The 19,052-nt window shown below is 43.2% G+C and overlaps 1 protein-coding gene across 1 annotated transcript in view; it reads right to left on the bottom strand.

Moving 5' to 3' along the window:
- Positions 1 to 953: 953 nt before the first annotated feature.
- Positions 954 to 19,052, bottom strand: part of PARD6G (par-6 family cell polarity regulator gamma) — a 69,883-nt gene continuing 51,784 nt past the window's right edge. The window contains exon 3 of the mRNA XM_042798243.1: positions 954 to 3,784. Within this exon, the coding sequence (XP_042654177.1) occupies positions 2,925 to 3,784 (860 nt within the window). The 3' untranslated portion in view covers positions 954 to 2,924. The remainder of the gene's footprint in view (positions 3,785 to 19,052) is intronic.

Raw genomic sequence — 19,052 nt, 5'->3', positions numbered from 1 at the left:
GCCTGGAGCGGCCCGGGTCTGCCACCTCCCCCCCCCCCCCCCGCCGCCAGCGCCAGGGGAGGCCGGGGACCGAGCGCTGACGGAGGTTTTGCCTTCTAAAGGGGGCTGATGCGCCTGTGTTCCCTCAGCCACCCACCGTTAAAGCCCCGTTCAACAATTTAATCCCATCCCCGAAGGGGCCTCCGTACCTGAAAGCGGTACGGCTCGGTCGTGTTGCCACACCGAGGTTTCTGCTGGTAACAGCCCGAACTGGGGAGTTCATCTTAAAAAGACGAGTGTAAGGCGAGTCCAGGTATCAGTATGGTGCATGAAAAAAAGAAAAAAAAAAAAAGAGGAGCTCGCCTTTCTGTGGTTTCCTAGTCGATGCAAATCAGCACAAAATGGCTGCAAGCCTTTAAAGTTACTTGGCAGTGGTGGCTGTAAAGCCGACACATCAATACTTGTTTGTTTTCAGCTTGTAGTTGGTCTTGGGCACAATACTTTCATGGCCCCATGTGAAACGCACTTTACACTTCCTACCTCTCGGGCTGACCGAGTTGGCAGCGTTCGGACACTCTGGACGGGCCCGCGCTCTGCAGCCAGGCCCCGCGGCAGCACGCAGGCCCTGGCGCCCACAGCCACCGCCGAGGAGCCAGAACCACCCCAGCTCCGCACAGCCACGAGCTTCGAAGCTGTGCTACAGGGAGCACAGCAGGCTACTCGGCTCCCAGGGGAATCAGTGTAACAGTACCCTTTAGTAAAAGCAGTACTGGGAAAAAATATTATGGAAGGAAACTTGGAATCACCACCCACAACCAGAGGAACTGAAGTCTGTACTGGTACAGAGAAAAGCGTTACTAGAACAGTTACATATTCAGAGAGCCATCAAAACCAAGTATCTTGTTTCCACAGGGAATGGAGATACTTCCACGGAAAGATGTGTTGAGCACAGGGGAAAGGATATAGCGTAGAAGTAAGACAGTGCACATTTTATTGCAAACAGGTCACATTTTCATCAGTTAAATAAGGTAAAATCAGTAACTTCAGCCAGACAAATCCACTTATTCATAAAAGTAGTCTTATTTAAGATGTAACAAAATGTTCCTGATAAGATGGTCTGATTGACTGAAGCACATTCAGCTATTAATTTTTTTCACGGCACCAATAATCGGATTTAAAAAAAAAAAAAAAGAAAACCTTTGGTAAAGTACAGACACAGTTTTAAGACGAACAGGACCAATGTTCTGTTCTTACTGTGCTGAGAAGAATAAGTACAGCTCTATAACTGCTGTGATACCTAGAAGAGGTTTAATTAAAGTGAAAGAATTTTAAAATAAACTTTTAAAGCAAATCTAAAAGAAAGAAGCTAAGTTCAATGTCCCAAACATATTTAACAATGAGCAGAAGATTGGTTGTTCCACAGGTATTCTAAATTAGCAACAGTGAATTAGTCTGTACATCCCCTGTCCAGCCATTACAGATTCCAAAATGGAATCTAAGTTTTTCAAACCAAGACTTCTGAATTTTCATACCCATACAATATTTAAGAAATGTCTATTCCACCATATAAAAAGCTTTAATGTACTACAAAGTTTAAAACAAAAAGAAAACAACACAAGCTAAAAGTAGAAAAATACATTGTAAAACATTTATATTTTGTTCCTTACACTGATGAAGATATAACAAAATATTTTAGGTTAGACCACTTTCATAAATTCATGGTATTTTTGGAAGCAGTTATTGACTCAGTCACTGGCTACCCACTAGCCAGCATCCAGTAATGACGTCTGACCATCTCAAACATCCAGTATATTTTAGGTTTCTAGAAATCCTGTGTAGACATTAAGCTTTATTACTGGAAGAGTCCAAAAATAACAGAACTATTCTAAGTTAGGTTTGACAGTCAGTCAACATCCCTCCTCTGTATAGCAATCAGCCAATCTTTTGTAAGGAAAGACTGTGTGGATTGAAGTTGCCTCAAAGGTACAGCTTGTGGCAGCTCTGAGGTGAAGGGGACAGTCCTAGCACGCTCTTCTACTTTTGCTGCCTTCTCTTGCATCCCTAAAATTCACATGAGCCATGATATTGAAAAAACAGAGGTGATGGGAGAAAGAGGTATTAGCTAATAAATATCAAAAAAGAATACATTTACACATAATGGTGCTGAACCTAGTTTTAAGCCCTTATTGTCATGTTTTCTTCTCCCCATGCAGCACGGGTCCGCACCGCAGGCAGGCCTGCCTCTGACCAGCAGGTGGTGGTGAGCTCACAGCAATAGCGGCAACAGCCTCCGACTTTGCCTCCTCAGGCTCTTAAAAATATATGTATCTCTATCTATCTATAGTTTCGTTTGGAAAATGTATTTGCAGCATCTCCCTAACGTTGTTACCACCAGAGTAGGAAACGGTTACTTTTACAGAGCTTGTCTGGATTAGACATAAGGTTGCAAGTACGGTGTAAACAAGTTAGTGGAAGGTCTGTATGTAACGGGAGAAGATCATCAGATGGTATTAAGAAACACTCTCTTTAAACTGGTATTAGAAGAAAACCAGATTCCACTTCAAATAGACATGTCTGTTACTATTAAAATCTAATTCATATACATGCATGTATAAATACATCCACCCATGCATTCAAACCCAAGTATGTAGCACTGCCATTGGTAGCCTGTCAGACTGCTTAGACTTATACCAACTAAACCAAATTTGCCTTCTCACTTTAGGGCTGGGACATAAACCAGGTTTTACACGCTGGCTTTCTCCTGACAAATTTTGCAGTGCACGACAGTTTTATGTCTAACTGCAGATGCCACGTTTCCTAGAAAACAACAATTTTTTGCACCCGTGAGGTCTATTAGAATATCAGCTCTCTGTGCATAACACACTGCAAGAGTCAATTGTCCCAATTGGCACTTAAGACTGAAAGGAGAGTTGCAGGAATTGCTCCTAAAGTGTAATGACTGTTCCATCCTCCTCGATACCTCCTCTGGGGATAACCAGACTGTGTCGGGGATCAGTTTTTAAGGAACTGAGTAATTTGTGGATGTTGCCGTTGCTTTCTCGGCCAGAGTTGTTGTTGAGCACCAGGTCCCTTTGAAGTCTGTGGCTAAGGCTGCTGCCATTGATTCGAGAGAGGCTATTGGAAGTAAGGCTGTGCAGTTTAGGAATGTGCTGTGGCTCCAGACCGCCCTCGATGACAATGTCTGCCTCTTCATCACTCTCCATTTCATCAGGGTGGAAGTTCTGCAGCACGTGGGACGTAGGCAAGCTATGGTGACTTGCAGTGCTGTCTGTAGACTGGCCAGAGCTACCAGACATCCTACTGCTTCGAATAATATTGTTCCTCTGGTTTGCTGGCTTGACCGTGATAATAAGATTATGGCTATTGGCAATCATCATGTCTGTGACTTGGTCAAGAGTCTTTCCTGCTACTTCAATGCCATTAACTTCCAGGACTTCATCATTCACAGCCAGCAAGCCTGTGCTCTCTGCTAAGCCTCCAGGAACCATACGAGAGATGAAGATACCGGGTACTTTTTCTAGTCCGTGAGGAGTAACTCTTACGCTGGTGCCATCGCGAATGTAAAATCCTAAGGGTTTCTCACACCCGTGTCGATACAGCCTCACTCTCCTGTGTGTTTCAGGGAGAATGTCCACATCGATTATGGAAGACACTGGTCTAAAATCATGAGGCATGCTAATGTTAATGTGAGGACGCCGGCGGAGGTTGTCATTGCGGAGTGTCACCAGGGCCTTCTTCTTCCTCGATAGTGTGTTGGTCCCAAAATTACTGTAGTCCACTTCATCTGAAAGAGAAACAGTACCAAGGGATAAATCAAACAGAGAATAATTCTATCTACAAGGCATTTTCCTCTTAAATCTGGTTCAGTGAAGCCACACTCCTAATAACATGGAAAAAAAGCAGATGAATTCTTCCACTTACTCTAACCTTTGTTTCATTTTATGTCCATCAGCACATCATTCAGAATGAATGAGTCGTCTTCAATGACTACCCATATTCCTTCCATATTTTGAGGGCAAGATACTTCTGATTCTCAACTCCTATTGTCAGCTGTGCAGAATGCAATTACTTGCAGCTGCAGGCCTGATGCGAGACCCTTATTTTCAGAGTTGGACTGTAATTTTACACATACATCTCAAACGGGCAAGGAATATATACACATTCCTAACCTAAAAGTCTAAACCAGGGAGTATTTTAATATCCAATACACAGCCTTAACTGATAGCAGACCTTAGGCACAAACATGAAAGCGAGGTGTGAAAGAGTAGTTGGATATGTGATTTTAGCCTAGCCTTACTAAGAAAGGGATTTATGTTAATATGTATCTCTCAGGGATTTATGTTAATATGTATCTCTCAGTACAGCACTTTTCTATTTGGAATATTTTACTTCATTTCAGCTGCAGTTGACAGCAATAAAAAATGCTAAAAAGTGTCAAGTACCAAAAAAGTTCTGTGTAAGAAAGCAGCCTGGTAGAAAGAAACTGCTCTGCTGCCGAGTCCATATGCTAAGGATCACAGAACAGACACGGACTCACACACGTGCTCCTGTCCTTGAGAGGAAGATCTACAGGAAAGCAGCCTTTCTAGGGTCTACTCTTTAAGGAATTGTTTAAATATTTCAGTCTCTGTAGCAGTATCTTAAGGGCATGTGCAAAGTGATTAGCTTTAAATCAGCCAAGTGATATGACGAGTTATACCATATAAGATCATCATGTTGTGCTTTGCATAAGGAATACTTAGTCATGAAGTTGTTAGCATACAAAATGCGCCACTGCATTTCACATTAAAAATACTGTGCATATTTTAAACATGAAGCATGCACTAGTTGGAAAATTATTTCACTCTGAGTTTAAGCATGCTAACGCTTTTCAGATAAACTAACAGAGTTTCACTTTAATTCTACTAGTGAAGATGAGGAGTAAAATATGAAAGTACAATTATAGGACTGCCACTGAGATAATTTTCTCTCCAACAAATTAACCTTGCCTAGTAATGTTTGAGAAAGTAAGCAATACCCTCTGCCTGATAAAGGTTGGAAAATAAAAGTGTTAGTAAAAACAAGCTCATAATTACATTTTTATTTCTTGTAAGGTCTCATTTTCAAGTCAGCTTTCAAGGCCTATTATTGACATTAGTCAGTTAAGTGACATTAAGTTACACAACTCAAAGGATACTAAAAAAAGTGCTAAGCAGCAACCCGATCTAGCTGAGCCTGCTTGGAGCAGGGTGTTGGATTAGCTGGCCTCCAGAGGTCCCTTCCAGCCTGAATTATTCTGTGATCCTACAGAGTCCATTGGGCTGGAAAAAAATAATTTAAAAACTTCAAAAAGACTATTTCTGCATTCTCCTGTAACTTATTTACATTGGCTGTACTAACACTGAGGACATCACAAGGCATCTAGAAGGTCATCCTGACAGAAAGGCTTTTGTGAAATAAAAAATATCACAGAATAGTTTGGGTTGGAAGGGACCTTAAAGATCACCTAGTTCCACCCCCCCTGCCCCGGGCAGGGTCCCCTTCCCCCAGCCCAGGGGGCTCCCAGCCCCGTCCAACCTGGCCCTGAACCCTTCCAGGGAGGGGGCAGCCACAGCTGCTCTGGGCACCCTGGGCCAGCACCTCACCAGCTGCACCGTAGAAAATATCTTCCTTGTATCTCATCTAAATCTATCCTCTTTCTGTTTAAAACTGTTACCCCTTGTTCTATTACAACACTCCCTGATAAAAAGTCCCTCTCCATCTTCCCTGTCGGCCCCCTTTAAGTACTGGAAGGCCACTATAAGGTCCCCCCAGAGCCTCCTCCAGGCTGAACAACCCCAATTCTCCCAGCCTGTCCTCACAGGGGGGGTGCTCCAGCCCCTTGATCATATTTGTGGCCTCCTCTGGACCTGCTTGAGCAGGTCCATGTCTTTCTTACACCGGTGACCCCAGAGCTGGACACAGCACTGCAGGTGGGGTCTCACAAGAGCAGAGCAGAGGGGGAGAATCCCCTCCCTCGACCTGCTGCCCACACTGCTCTGGATGCAGCCCAGGACACATTTGGCTTTCTGGGCTGTGAGCGCACACTGCTGGCTCACAGTCAGTTTTCCATTCAATACCCCCAAGTCCGCCTCTCACGCCCGTCCAGGTCCCTCTGGATGCCATCCCTTCCCTCCAGCGTGTCAACCACACCACACTGCTTGGTGTCATCAGCAAATTGCTGAGGGTGCACTCGATCCCACTGTCCATGTCACCACCAAAGATGTTAAACAGCGCTGGTCCCAACACCAACCCCTGAGGAACACCACTTGTCACTGCTCTCCACTTGGACATCGAGCTGTTGACTGCTTGGACAAGTCTGTCATGTTTAACTTCACACTTGCCTCTTCTGTCTCCTCCCAGGCCATTCAGAGCTGTACCAATTGCAAAGGCCCTACTGTGTTATTTAAACTGAGGCACAGGACTAAGTCCTTAAAATCACCCAAACATGAGAAGCTCCCAGCTGGGTCCTGGAAGCACCTTCACAGCCAAGACAGTGACTGTGTGGAGATGGCACCTTCTCAAGTCCACCTGATGAGCAGTGGCTGCTCTCCTGAATGCACAAGCCACCTGCAGCAGCCAAAGCCAGGTATTATTCCTTTCCTTTCATCAACAAATTATTTTTCCTTGTAAAGTATCGGTCCACAATAGATGTCTTTTATCACCAGAGTCTCAAACACCGTGCCCTGCTCACCCTCACAGTTTACTGATAGATAAATTTCTGTGACAGTCATATGAAAACAACTTGGGGGATTCAGATTTAGAAACAAAACTCTTCCTTGCAACATAGTGCTGTAGAATACTAGTGCTGTACATTAAAGCCCAAGACAACCTTTAGCTCAAAATGTCAGTTAAAGATGGCAATTAAAATGACATGTGGGTTTATGCATTTAAGACTTTCTTGCAGTACTGGCAAACCAAACTCAAAACAAAAGCTGCATCCCTTAAAGACTCAGAAAATGAGGTTGGCAAGTGCAGTTTATTGCACCGCAGGTAAAATGAAAACACATGCCCTAGTTATCCATCTATTCCCTGAAAACACCCAGGTAACTGTACTCTCCCTCTCTATGTTAGTATATTAATATGGAATTCCTTTAAGGCAGACTTGCAAAAGCTTTACCAAGTAATTCACCTAGGAAGATTTGTCAACAACACTGTTTTCTTCCCCTTAAATTAACAACCCGGAGAGTTAACTCTCTCAACATGCATGTTTGTGATGATCAAGTAGTAATGTCACAGGAGAAATACCGTGGGGTCCTCCTGATACACACAGGTCACATCTGAAGCAGCTTCCTTTGGCTGAACCACCACCAGGGCAATGGCACAAAAGAATTGCTTGTTCTGCGCCTGTGACCTCCTCACCTGTGCTCAGCCCACTAATCTGTCTCCCCAGATGATTGCCAGCATTCCTAACCTCTGAGCAGCTTCAAAACAACCACCTCCTTTAATAACAAAAAGCCCAGCTTACCACAAAAACGCTATCTTCCTGCACCAACCCCCCCCCCAAACATGAACCTGGCAAAAGCCAGGATTACATGACAAGTGATACAGGATACTTTCAGTTTTGGACCACTGACCATTCTTGGATTTAGTATTTCAGGGCTGGAGCACATTAAAAAATGAAGCCCATATCCTGTTGATGACTGAAATTTTTGTTTTTAAAAGAGCGTCAGAGTTTTAGTTTTCAACTCTGACCCTGAACAGGATTACATATGAGAAAGATGAAGTCCCAATTTTAAAAGGTAAAAACCGTTAAAACCTATTGTAGGTTGGAGAAACAAGAGCTAATTTGAGAGCTTTTAAGAAAAAATACCAAATAACTGTTCTAGAAAAAGTTCAACTACAGAATACACACTCCTTGACAATACAGGGATTATTACATTACTTGTATTCAAGATGACCTGCTCACTAGTGTTTAAACTCGTTTGGGATGTCACCTTAAAATTAAAAAAATAAAATACAAAACCAAACCCAGAACAAAACAGCTACCCCTCTGATAATATTTAGAGCCACGATTCCTGCTGCAGGAATAAAGCAAAGTATCTCTACTGAACTTTAACATCAGCTGTTGCCTGTGGCAGCAGAAAGTCATCAATCCCTAGCAAAATGAAAAAAATTTCCTTCCTCATGAGGCAAATGAGAGAAGTCATCCAACGTCACTTTTATCAACTACAGGGTGGTCACACGGTGTATTACCTATTTCCAGCAATAAACTGCTCAGGTGGCATGTGTCAGGCTGAAAACTGTATCATTGCATAATTTACAATGACACACTTTTAATGAAGGTCAGCAACTTCTTGTAAGGTTTTGAGTTTCTCACCATATAGGATTTCAAGCAGGATTGACACTTCAGCTAATGAAATGGACTGTGCTTGATGCCAGCTCTTGGTGAAGACCAGTATATACCACACGGAACCAGAGAGAGCTCATTTTTCATGTTTCGTTTGTTGCAGTACCAAATTCTCTTTTTGCAGAGCAAAAAGTCTACAGAAATCTTCATGCATACTGACAGAAGAAGTGCCATCAAGTGGCACATCTGAATGGTGCTTAAAGCCTCATATTTTACAGGGTGTCATGTTTTCCTACATCTTGAATGAGGCCGGAGTGAAATGTTACGTGCAGGTGACAGAAGAGGAATTAGTCTTTTAGGTTCTGAACATGACCCCAGTTTCTTAGAATGGCGCAGACTGCAGGGAACACTTTCATGTACATGATGTAGTGCTTTCAGACAAAGATGTACTATGAACTAGATGGATAATCCTGGATAACCAGTAAACTTTGGAAGACCCAGACCTGAATTCTACTTGTGCCCATAATTTGCTTCCTACTGAAAATACTGTTTCTGTAAAAAGAGGTGAAGAACATTTACTGTAGTTGGAGAAGGAATCCTCAGCTTTCCAGTTCTCTCTTGAAACCGCAACCCAAAGATACACAAAAAACACCTCAAACTTCTGTAGGCACTGAATATTATGGCAACTTTTTTCCTCAAAAGCTTCAGTTTTTGCTACATTTTAAGAAACATTTTGTAATCTGGCAATGAGTTACATAAAACCTTAAGTATTTTGGCTGCATCCTTTCTGTCAATATGTGCTTTTTTCTTCTTTTTTTTTTAAATAGAGTTGTCACTACCTACTTACCCATGAAGACCTTTATGTTAGAGGAGATATATGCTACAGATATCTTCACGCAGAGATATACCTGTCCTCTCTTTCTTGACAACAGTGGTGTCAGCTTTGTCTTTTTTGTTTTGTTGTTGTGTTTTTAAAAAAAAAACAAACCTGGTAGAACTACCTCCACTTGTCCAGCAACAATAAAAACCATTAAAGGAGGTTTTCACTTCCAAGCATAGATATTTTAGCAAAATATTATTTCTTTAAATACATAGGAGGAAAGTCATAGATAGTAATATCTCTGAGGTGCTCTTCTAACATTTCTGTTGTCAGTCTGTGAATTTACAGAGTACATTATACCCTCCTAGTGGGCATCATGAATCCTATCGTTAAGTCACACAGTATATAACAGCAAAGCATATTTAAAGGGCTATTTATAATGGAAAAAAAATGCTTAGAGCATCTAGTTGTAGCCAAAAGAGTATTGTATTTCTTTAATTTACATGAAACAAGAAATTATAGACCTTCTGAAAAAACCACCAGGAGCACCACTCCCACTGCTTGGACAGCTGCTTTTCATAGGGACTGCCTGCCAGATGAAATACCAAAGCTTAGCCAGATAAGATTGTATAAACAAGCTGAATTCCACAGAGAAGCAGACTGCCAGGCTCCTATAGGAACAGTTAATTTCAGACTCTACGTTTTCAGTGTACATGCACTCATGGCTTATTATTTCCTCTGGGAACTGTGGAACATTAGTTGACAGCTCTGGAAAGTACTTCAAAGACAAAATTACTTCCACTAGGGAGAGCAGCACTTCAGGCAGCTTGGGAAGGAGGCCAATGAGTCATTAATAGCAAAGGGTAACCCCTCCATCCAACAGATCTCTATTACTGAGCATTCAAATTAGCGGCAGTCATAAAACAGTTTCAGGGGAACGTGTCATGTTTAACCCTTCTACCTTTCTGTGTCCCAGCTACAAAACACTGTCTGTGTTTGACACAAGTTGCATTCAGTGTCTATTTTCTCAGAAAGATCAACACCAGAAGCATTTGTGAAAGCAATCAGACAACAAATAAGCTGGCAGTCTCTCATTTATGACCTGGAAGGCTGACCACATGCAAAGGGATTTAAGAGGAAACAGATATGAAGTGAACTATGGCTTGGGGGGAGGTCCAGTGCCAATATCACTCATCAAGGAGTATTTAATGGGGGGGGAAAAATAACGCTATCTGAATGCCAACACTGCATTCTGTGTGTTACAGGAATATTAAAAAAATCCAGTTATCACTGCTGCCAGCAACCTCTAGGTGAACCAGTCTGAAAAACACCCAGTAGGTAAAGTAGTTTAGCTGCTATTCCACTGAAAGTAAAATAATACATCTCACTCATGCCTACACACACACACACACACTCACTCCTCTCTCTCCCTTATCACAAGGAACTGGACACTATCTCATCAATGTTTAAAAGACTACCTAAATGTTATAGTTTATCTATGACATTCAACAGGGCTTTTGAAGCACAAACAAGATCAAAAAGGACGAATTCAAATCAACGAGAGAGGACGTTCTCCTCGATATCCTTAATCTCAATCCTTTAGTTTCCAAAACAAAACTTTCCAAACACTCATTTGTAGACTGTAAACTCAATGACGTATTTTTGAAGAGAAATTTCAACAAATAACTACACCAGAAAGAAAACTTGAGAACACCATCCTATTCTAGTGTAGCGCTACTATATCTAGTAAACTGCAGCTTTGCAAAAGGCAACCTTCCTTCTACAGTGATTCAACATTAAAAAGATACATTTGACTTCCTACTTGGAAAGTGTTCAGTAGTAGGTTAGAATTAAAATCCGAGGAACACAGATTTATCTCTCTACTCCCAACACAGCTATAAACTTAAAATACCTACCCACTTTCAAGAAAGTGAATTTTGTTCCTTGGTTTAGCGTGTTACAACAAGCAAAACTGTAATTGCATTACGCTCAGGCTCTCTTTATGATGTCAGACACGTATAAGAAACATTTTTAGGCCACTCGCCTTGAGGATGGAGACAACCCCTTGGGAATTTAGCCTGCACTGCTGGTGTGGCCTCCTGCACTTCTCACTGCTTGTCATCAGAGGCCACTGTTCCCTTACTGAACCTCTTCCCTTCTCAGCAGACGGCCCTTTATTTTTGGACTCGCTGCACTGCTCCAAAGGAGCAGAAGCTGTTGTTCGACCTGCACGTTTGCCCCACGAAATAAGCGAGGCCTCTGGAGGAGAAAGGTGTTACCAAATGTAAGCAAGCACCCAGGCCTGTACCTCCCAAAGCTATCCTCTTCCTCAGAAACATCCAAACCCAGCTCCTCAAACTAGCCCAAAAGCCAACTAACAGGACCTCGAATTTTACAGGCAAAGTTGTGGATGGTGTTTACAAGGATTGTATTTACTAGATTCTCAGGGTCTTTTTCCTCTAAGTTTCACATGTGACTTCTACTCTAAAACATGACAAAACCAGCCCTTCTCCTCTTGTTTCCTTCCACAAACCACATTATGCCAAGGTTATGTTATTGCAGCTTTGGAAACCTGTGGGTTTTGAGCTTTGGCTTCCTTGTTTTGTTTTTTTCTAAAGTATTAGTTAATATTTCCCTTTTCCTGCAGGGGGTCAGTGGGAAGTCATGTTTCTGTTGCACATCTCGGTCATCAATCATTATTATGTTCACTCCAAGGTTGCAGGTGCTGCTATGGAGGATTTACTGGTGAGATGGTTTCCCAGGCCAGTCAGGGCTGAGTGGACACCCAGCAGCAGCAGTGGGTCCGTGATGCACGCAGAGTAACAGCATCACCTGTAAGCAGCTTTCCTGCTGGCCTGACAAATGAAGCGTATCACCATGCACCCAACAACTCTCAGCAGCCATCAAAACCTGTATTCACTCAGCTGATGGTATCAAAATGGGAGGGCTATCAATCCTCTTCAAAGATGCCTGGGGCAGGAGGGGTGGAAATCACCCTCAGAAACGCAAACCCACCACTTTCCAACCAAAATTACGTGTAATGTCTTCAGCAAGTCATCATTATAAACTTTTAACATTTAAAGTTATTAAAAAGCAACCCTTTAATTAATTTATTTCACCCACTCCATTTTTGAACTGCAACACACACACTCTTCCAATACTCAGAAGATCAGGCAATTGAGGGAAGCACCATTTGCTCCCCATAAAGGCACAAAGATAATCTCTTATTTCCAAAAGAAAATGTGTTCATGTTACGCAAAGCAAAATGACAGACCAAACTATAACAACTTAATACACACTGCAGATACAGTAAAAATCTTACTAATGACACAAAAATGCAGTGGATCTTATAAAGTATTCTGTGAGTATTGAATATAACTGTTTCCCTACTGTCAGTAGAGAAATAGTTACTTTTTGCACAAGTCTGATGTGTGGAAGGTAAGAAAGGTAAACAGAGTTGACAGATTGAACCAAAGAGCAAATCTAGGAGAATACCATTCTGTTTTTCACAGCTGCAATATTTGGAAAAACACCACAAGTAATGAAAAAAATCACCTCAGGATCATACTCATTCAGAATAAAAGTTTTATACATCTGGCAAAGAAAAATTTTTGTCTCTCTGTAGTCTCAGAAGCAGCTGGAAGTGAAGCTTGGAAAGGCAGCACAACATTAGCCAGTACAAAATAAAGGTTGTGTATTTGTACTAGAGTATTTACACAGACATAGGTCAAAGGAAAAGGCTTTGAAGAGCTGCAGTACTGAACCTGATCAGAACTGTCATCCCACAGACCCCAATATTAAAACAGAGCATTTTCCTCTTTCAGAAATAACTTTGTCAGCATCAAAGGCCATCTCAGGGCTCTGCTCAGCAGTCAGCAGAGGTGAGCCACGCCGGCAAGGCAGGACATGTATTACCCAGCTAACACAACTTGTAGCTCACCCAGGGGAAACTGCATCTAACCTGGTATTTCACACTTCCTCCTGCTGCTTTCTGCCATGTACCCCCATCTTCTCTGCTGGGTGCTCTCCTCCTCTCCAGTCCAGAGTGATCCTCCCTCCCCAGCTAAAAGCAAAACTGATAGTGATCAAGAATCATCTATTATCCTGTGTTCAGGTAACTGCTAATCACATTTCTGTAGCATGCAAGTGGTTTTTCTATTTGGAAGGAAAAGATATCCCAGACCTGGGAGCACCAGTAGCTTATTCAAAGGTGGCAATGGGGACAATTCAACTGTTGCAAACATTAAATCTGTGAGATACAAGAGTACTATACCAAGGCCGTTTTCCGTTCTGAAGTAATTCTCTCTCATACATTCTTTTGCTGAGTAACACCTTATTCATCCCAAGCTAGTTCAGACAGGCAAGCTAGGAAGCGCCTTTTCGCTTATAAATTCCCAGTAAAAATAGCTAAAAAAAAAAAAAAAGAAACCCCCAAACTGTGGAGAAGTTCATATCTGCTCAAAATTTAAGTCTCAAAGAAATAAATGGTGGTCTCTTCCACACTCCTTGCCCTGGATTGTTCTAAAAAGTTGCTACCACCACATCTTCTCAGAGAAAGATGTGTTTTTGCACAGTTAAAATTCTTCTAGGGTATATTTTCTCTCCTCAAAAAAAAGGACGCAATAGTGTTTTTATAGCTTCACTGTTGTGGTGTGATAATACCACATACATCCTGCAATGGGGGGAGGGAGAGAAAAACATTTACAGTGCTTTACAAAGCACTTTTCTGGTTCCTGCCTGCAAGCCGGCAGATTGTAAACAAAGTCCAGATTCTGCCTCTTATCACGAAATTAAAAAGGTTTCAAAACAACTGTGGCATAAGAAATTAATTACAACACTTGTCTTTCAAGTCGCGACCTCTGGGAGTCTCCCAAACTTTGCTGGCTGGAGTGTGATTAGTCACAGGGTAAACACCCCTCCCGGGGCCAGCCCTGCGTGGGGCTCCACGCAGCAGCACCCTCTCCTCTCACCCACCCCACGCAGCTCCTGCCCCAGACACGCCGGGCCTTACGGCGCTGGCAGGCTCTCGCCTCCGCCGTGCCCACCGGGCCGGTGGGACCGGGGAGCTGCGGGAATCCCAACCGGCTATCTCCTCCGTCCTGGTGGGACGGGAACGGGCTACCCCAGCACAGGGACATTTTCCAGTCCTCTGCTCCCCAGGCTGGAGCAGGCCAGGGCGGGCAGGAGCCAGCCTGCAGGCGGGAGGAGGAGGAGCGGCACCCAGCCCTGGCTGAAGCGAGCCGGAGCCAGTTGTCCTCTGCACCGAGGGAGCACGGCCAGTGCAACCCTGTGCTTCGGGAATGGGAACGACAGTACAGAAAAAGAGCACCGAGCAGTGAAGCGAAAACGAGGGCCCCTGAGGTGGTGGGGGACAAGGGAAGAGCAACCTCAAAGCACTGCTAGTGCCAAGTGGAAGAGTTGCTAACATGATTTATATAAATCTATATAACGGTCTGTTTTCTGATGTGGAGGAGAAGCAAGGTCAAGAGCCCAAACTAATTATTACAACTCAAATTGTGTTTGTAACGCTTGCCTTCCCAAGCTGCCCCTCCGGCACCCTTCCCCCTTCAAAGGACAAGGCTGCTCACCTCACAGAAGAAAAACATCGCTTCTATCTATAAACAAAGCAAGCCAGTAAGCCCCCTTTCTTGAAGACAGGTCACAAAGCAGTAAAAGCTCCCTGCAGAGTGCAAAATAAGACTTTTTCCCAATTAAACACAAGGGCGGGAGCAAACGTTACTTTTCTTGAGAGCTCAATCGCTGTTGCGGAGGCCCGGTCCTGTGCCAGGCAGCGCAGAGCTGATCTGCCCTCCAGAGAGTGCCTGGCAAGAACTCCCTGCTTGAGGAACAAAATGCTGACCCCATCCCTAACGCATGGCTGCCCCCAGCTGAACCCTGCTGCCGGGGTACCCCCAGCCCCCGCCCACAGGCTAAGGAAGGGCTGAAAAAAGCCAGTCTGAGAAGGGCTGCCTGTCTGGGATTTGCCCCATATACATCCTCCCTACAGAGCCAAGCACATACTGGTCATCTCAGTGGAGACAGAAGCTCCACAATGCACCTTTTTTTTCTTGCAGCACAACAGTGGATATTTAAAGATTAAAACTATATCTCAAGTTCTCAACATGAAGTTTATCATAATCCCTTCAGTCTTCACCCCCCCAGCATGGCACGTTACCAGTGGTACCCATAACCTCTGCTGAGATGGCGGCACTTACCTGGGCTACACCAGTGTGTTACCACCCTGCTGCTTTAGCAGGCTCAATGGCATGAAGCAAGAGGGTCTGAGCAATGTTCCTACCCCTCTTCCTCAAAACAAAACCAAAACTTTGCCTAATGTACAACTACCCTGGCTTCTACAGCTGAGAACAGAAGAGATTTGTTACTTTTAATGTTAGATTAGCAATATCCTTTCCTGGCCATCACCAGAAAGCAAGAGGCACTTAAATGCCATCCCTCCTCTGTCAGTAAAAACTGCATGCTTTACTCAAAAGCAACTTAATGGATCATTGTGATTCTGGCAGAAGGATCAACTGTGTAGAGTTATTGGCTAAGTGATTTCCCCAACATTTTTTTTACAATGCTGTATTCCTTCATCCATCACTGGCTAGTGCTCCATGCCCAGTTTAGTTACTTTGTGTACACAAGTCTGCAGCCTGGGCTAACTTTGCACCTGAAGGGACTCTCCAAGAGCTGTGGATGTTAGCGGAACCTCTGTACTTGAGGGGTCCAGCCCTCAGAAAACCAGTAACTGGACCGTGAAGCTTCTTTATTCCTAGAATATCAAGCACTGATCTGCAAGATTGAAAAAACAAGCATGCAAAAAAACCCACAAAACCCAAATACACCACCAATGTTTATGCCATTTAAAAATCCTGGCTTCTTCAAACAATTTTGGAGACACCTCATCATTATGCGAGTGGTAAGCTAGTGGCTGGTGTACTTTTTCCTTTAAAAAAGTGTTTCTTCCTGTGAGCACATGATACAAACAAGGGAGTGGCAGACAGGAAGTGATTATTCAGAAATGAAAGAATTAGATCAGGTTCCATGATATCAGAACAAAAGACACATGGCAAGTGAAGCTGACATTTACTGGCTGGTATGTAAGAAAACCCTTTATTTACTAAACCTAATTCAGGGCTCATGTAAGCATTTTGTCTCCTTATTGAACATCAGTGTTGGCAGCTGTGAACATCGATATGCCTCCTGGGTAGCACCAGTTACATCAAACACTGCAGTACAGATCTCCAGCTTCTACCCAAACAACTTTTTTTGAATGAAAGCACAGCTCTGCCAGTAGTAGCAGCAAGCCTCTGATGGCTCTACAGCTCATGGTTTGACTGGCACAGCTGCTCCAGAGGTGCTAAATGCAGTCACTGCTCAAGTTCAGCCCTTATGTCCGCTAACAGGGATCTCCTGAACAGAGTGGAGGTTCCCCGTGCCATGCTCGGGTACGCTGGTATTCCTGCCACTTGGAATTCCCTTCATGATCTCAGTTTTCTTGTTACACAGGAAATAACACCGAGCCATCAGTGACAATGTTGGAGGGCAGGGGCAGACATATACCTGAAAGAACATAAAGTATTCACAGCCTTATCCCTGCTCTGACTATGGACTATGCATGGACAATGTTGGGACATGGCTTTTCTTGTGCCTGGAAAAATTAGGTTGTGACCAGACCACCGACTGATTTACTAACATTGTAAGTTCCAGAAAAGTCACCTTAAAGAAAAGCATCCCACAGAAGAGGGCTAATTACATAAAGCACTTTTCATATGTGGATCCCAAAGTGCTAAAAATAAAAAGTTACTGTTCAGGAGGGACTAAGCTCCCATTAGAATGGTTAAACTAAAAAACTGATGAATACATCAGAGGTTACACAAAGTCCAGCAGTTTTAAAGGAAGGAGGAGGGATCTGCACAGTTCAAAGGCAGGAAAGAACAGATGCGGTATGTTAGGACTTATTTTCATTACACTGCATAGCTTGTTACCAAGAATGCTTTCAACAGAAGCATCCTCGCAATACAAAAAGGCAAGCACTTGCTACGCTGACTCCGACAAACTTTGATACAAGCTGTGCCCCAGCCCAGAGACAGCGAACTGCTACCAATAACCTCTGCTCACCATTGCTGGCCTCTAGTTGTAAGAGCTTCCTCCACCTTCAGTCCCCCCGGTGTACTGTGAGCAGCCAGTTCACATCTTTAATGCCCATATGAAACAAGGATTAATTTAAAAAACCCTCTGCTTTCTTTAGACAAAAGCCCAGTGTTCTTTTTGCATCTATTTCATCACTTTATTCTCTTAAATTGCTAGACAGCATCAGGAATTGGCAAGATCTTTAATAATAAGATCAGGCAGTATTACTAAAGTCCATGCTAAATTCCCACAACAGGAGCCAAATGGTGACCAAGACAAGAATTTTTATTTGGTGATGCAGTCTATCTTCAGAAAAAGCTGTTCCAAGGACATGAAAAGTGAAGACAAATAGTTACATAAAACAAAAACACTGGCTCACAGGTTGATGTGATCAATGCGTCTTCTTGCTAAGATGCTCTTAAGGGGGATACAAACACTAGGTACTAAGTTGTGCTGTATTCTAACCTGTACTCAATTAACATGCTAGGTAATGAAACAGCTTATTTAAAGTCTACAAACTCCACAAAGTTTTGCAGCTGCAAAGATCAACATTAAGAACCAACAACTCACTCTCAGAGTTAAAAAAGAAGTTTGTTTTGTGCTTAAGTTAAACTTGACAGACACGTTTAAAGGTGGCTCAGAACAGAAGTGTCAGAGCCTTTGTGTTCTGTACAGCACTGGGAGGCACAGCATCAACTCAGGACACCTCCTGCAGAAACTGAAAAGATGGGAGTGCTTCCTCCCATGCTGAGGGACAGATAGAGCATCAAGAAGACAGGTTAAACAGGTTTCAAAGTTAACGACACCTGCCCTTGGTTTAGCAGCTAACACCACATTAATCCAGGGAGCTACAGTGAGGAAAAAAAATATAATAAAATAGAGAGGTAGGAAAAAATTTTCTGGGCTTCTCTTCACTTTACCCATCCAGGCTGTATTCATCTGCTCAGCTCCAGTTTTTTATTCTGGGTGGAAGCAATTTAGCACCCGATCACTGTGATAAAACTCTACACAAGACTGCTCATCTTGCCTTTGTCTGTATCAGTTCATTTCACACAAGCCAGGCCTTTGGCCACGGCATGTCAAATGATAGGTTAGTTGAAAGGAATCACCTCTAACCCTTAGTCTCCACCTTGCAACACACAAATACGGTACTGGAAGTTTAAGGAAGAAAATGTGGAAAAAAGAAAATGGCTGTGGCTATGAATCACCTGCTTGCCTGGGAAAGAAAGAAAGAAATCTGGAAAATCCTGATCCTAAGAGTACCTGAAGAATACTGAAAGAGTGGTGAAGCATTCAAGACCAGCTGAGCTTCGTAGATATCAAAAAGCCAGTCAATGGAAGGGGAAATATCATTTATAACACACATTTCTCCTGAGAAAGCACCACTGTCCTATTTGGTTTTATGCCTCTTGTGTCAGATCAGTCAAAGGCCAACATAAAGTTAACATGCCAGATTTCACATCACCCGCTTGCCCAAACAGCTGAGGAAACTGTTTTAGCTGAGCTCTGCTCTTTCACTCGCTTCAGATTGTTGTGTTAATTAAAAAGCCTTGCTCTTGTGTTACACAGCCCACAGGAAGCGAGGAGGAGATTCCTAGCTTTATAATCATGTTAGTCAATAGCTCCCAGCGCTCTCACCGCTGCTACGCACAGAGCCAGCACTGCGCTCTTGGTTTGACAAGCTGTGGGAGGATGCTGCGTAGGAGACTCGTCATATTATGCAGAGTCAGCCCGAGCTCCTTCACAATGGGAGCTTTCTGCAGAAGCGCAACAACATAAAAACCTCCCTAA

Source organism: Tyto alba, unplaced genomic scaffold, assembly GCF_018691265.1.
Source record: "Tyto alba isolate M040663 unplaced genomic scaffold, T.alba_DEE_v4.0 Super-Scaffold_27, whole genome shotgun sequence".
Classification (NCBI taxonomy): domain Eukaryota; kingdom Metazoa; phylum Chordata; class Aves; order Strigiformes; family Tytonidae; genus Tyto; species Tyto alba.
This window is presented reverse-complemented; position numbering and strand designations above follow the sequence as displayed.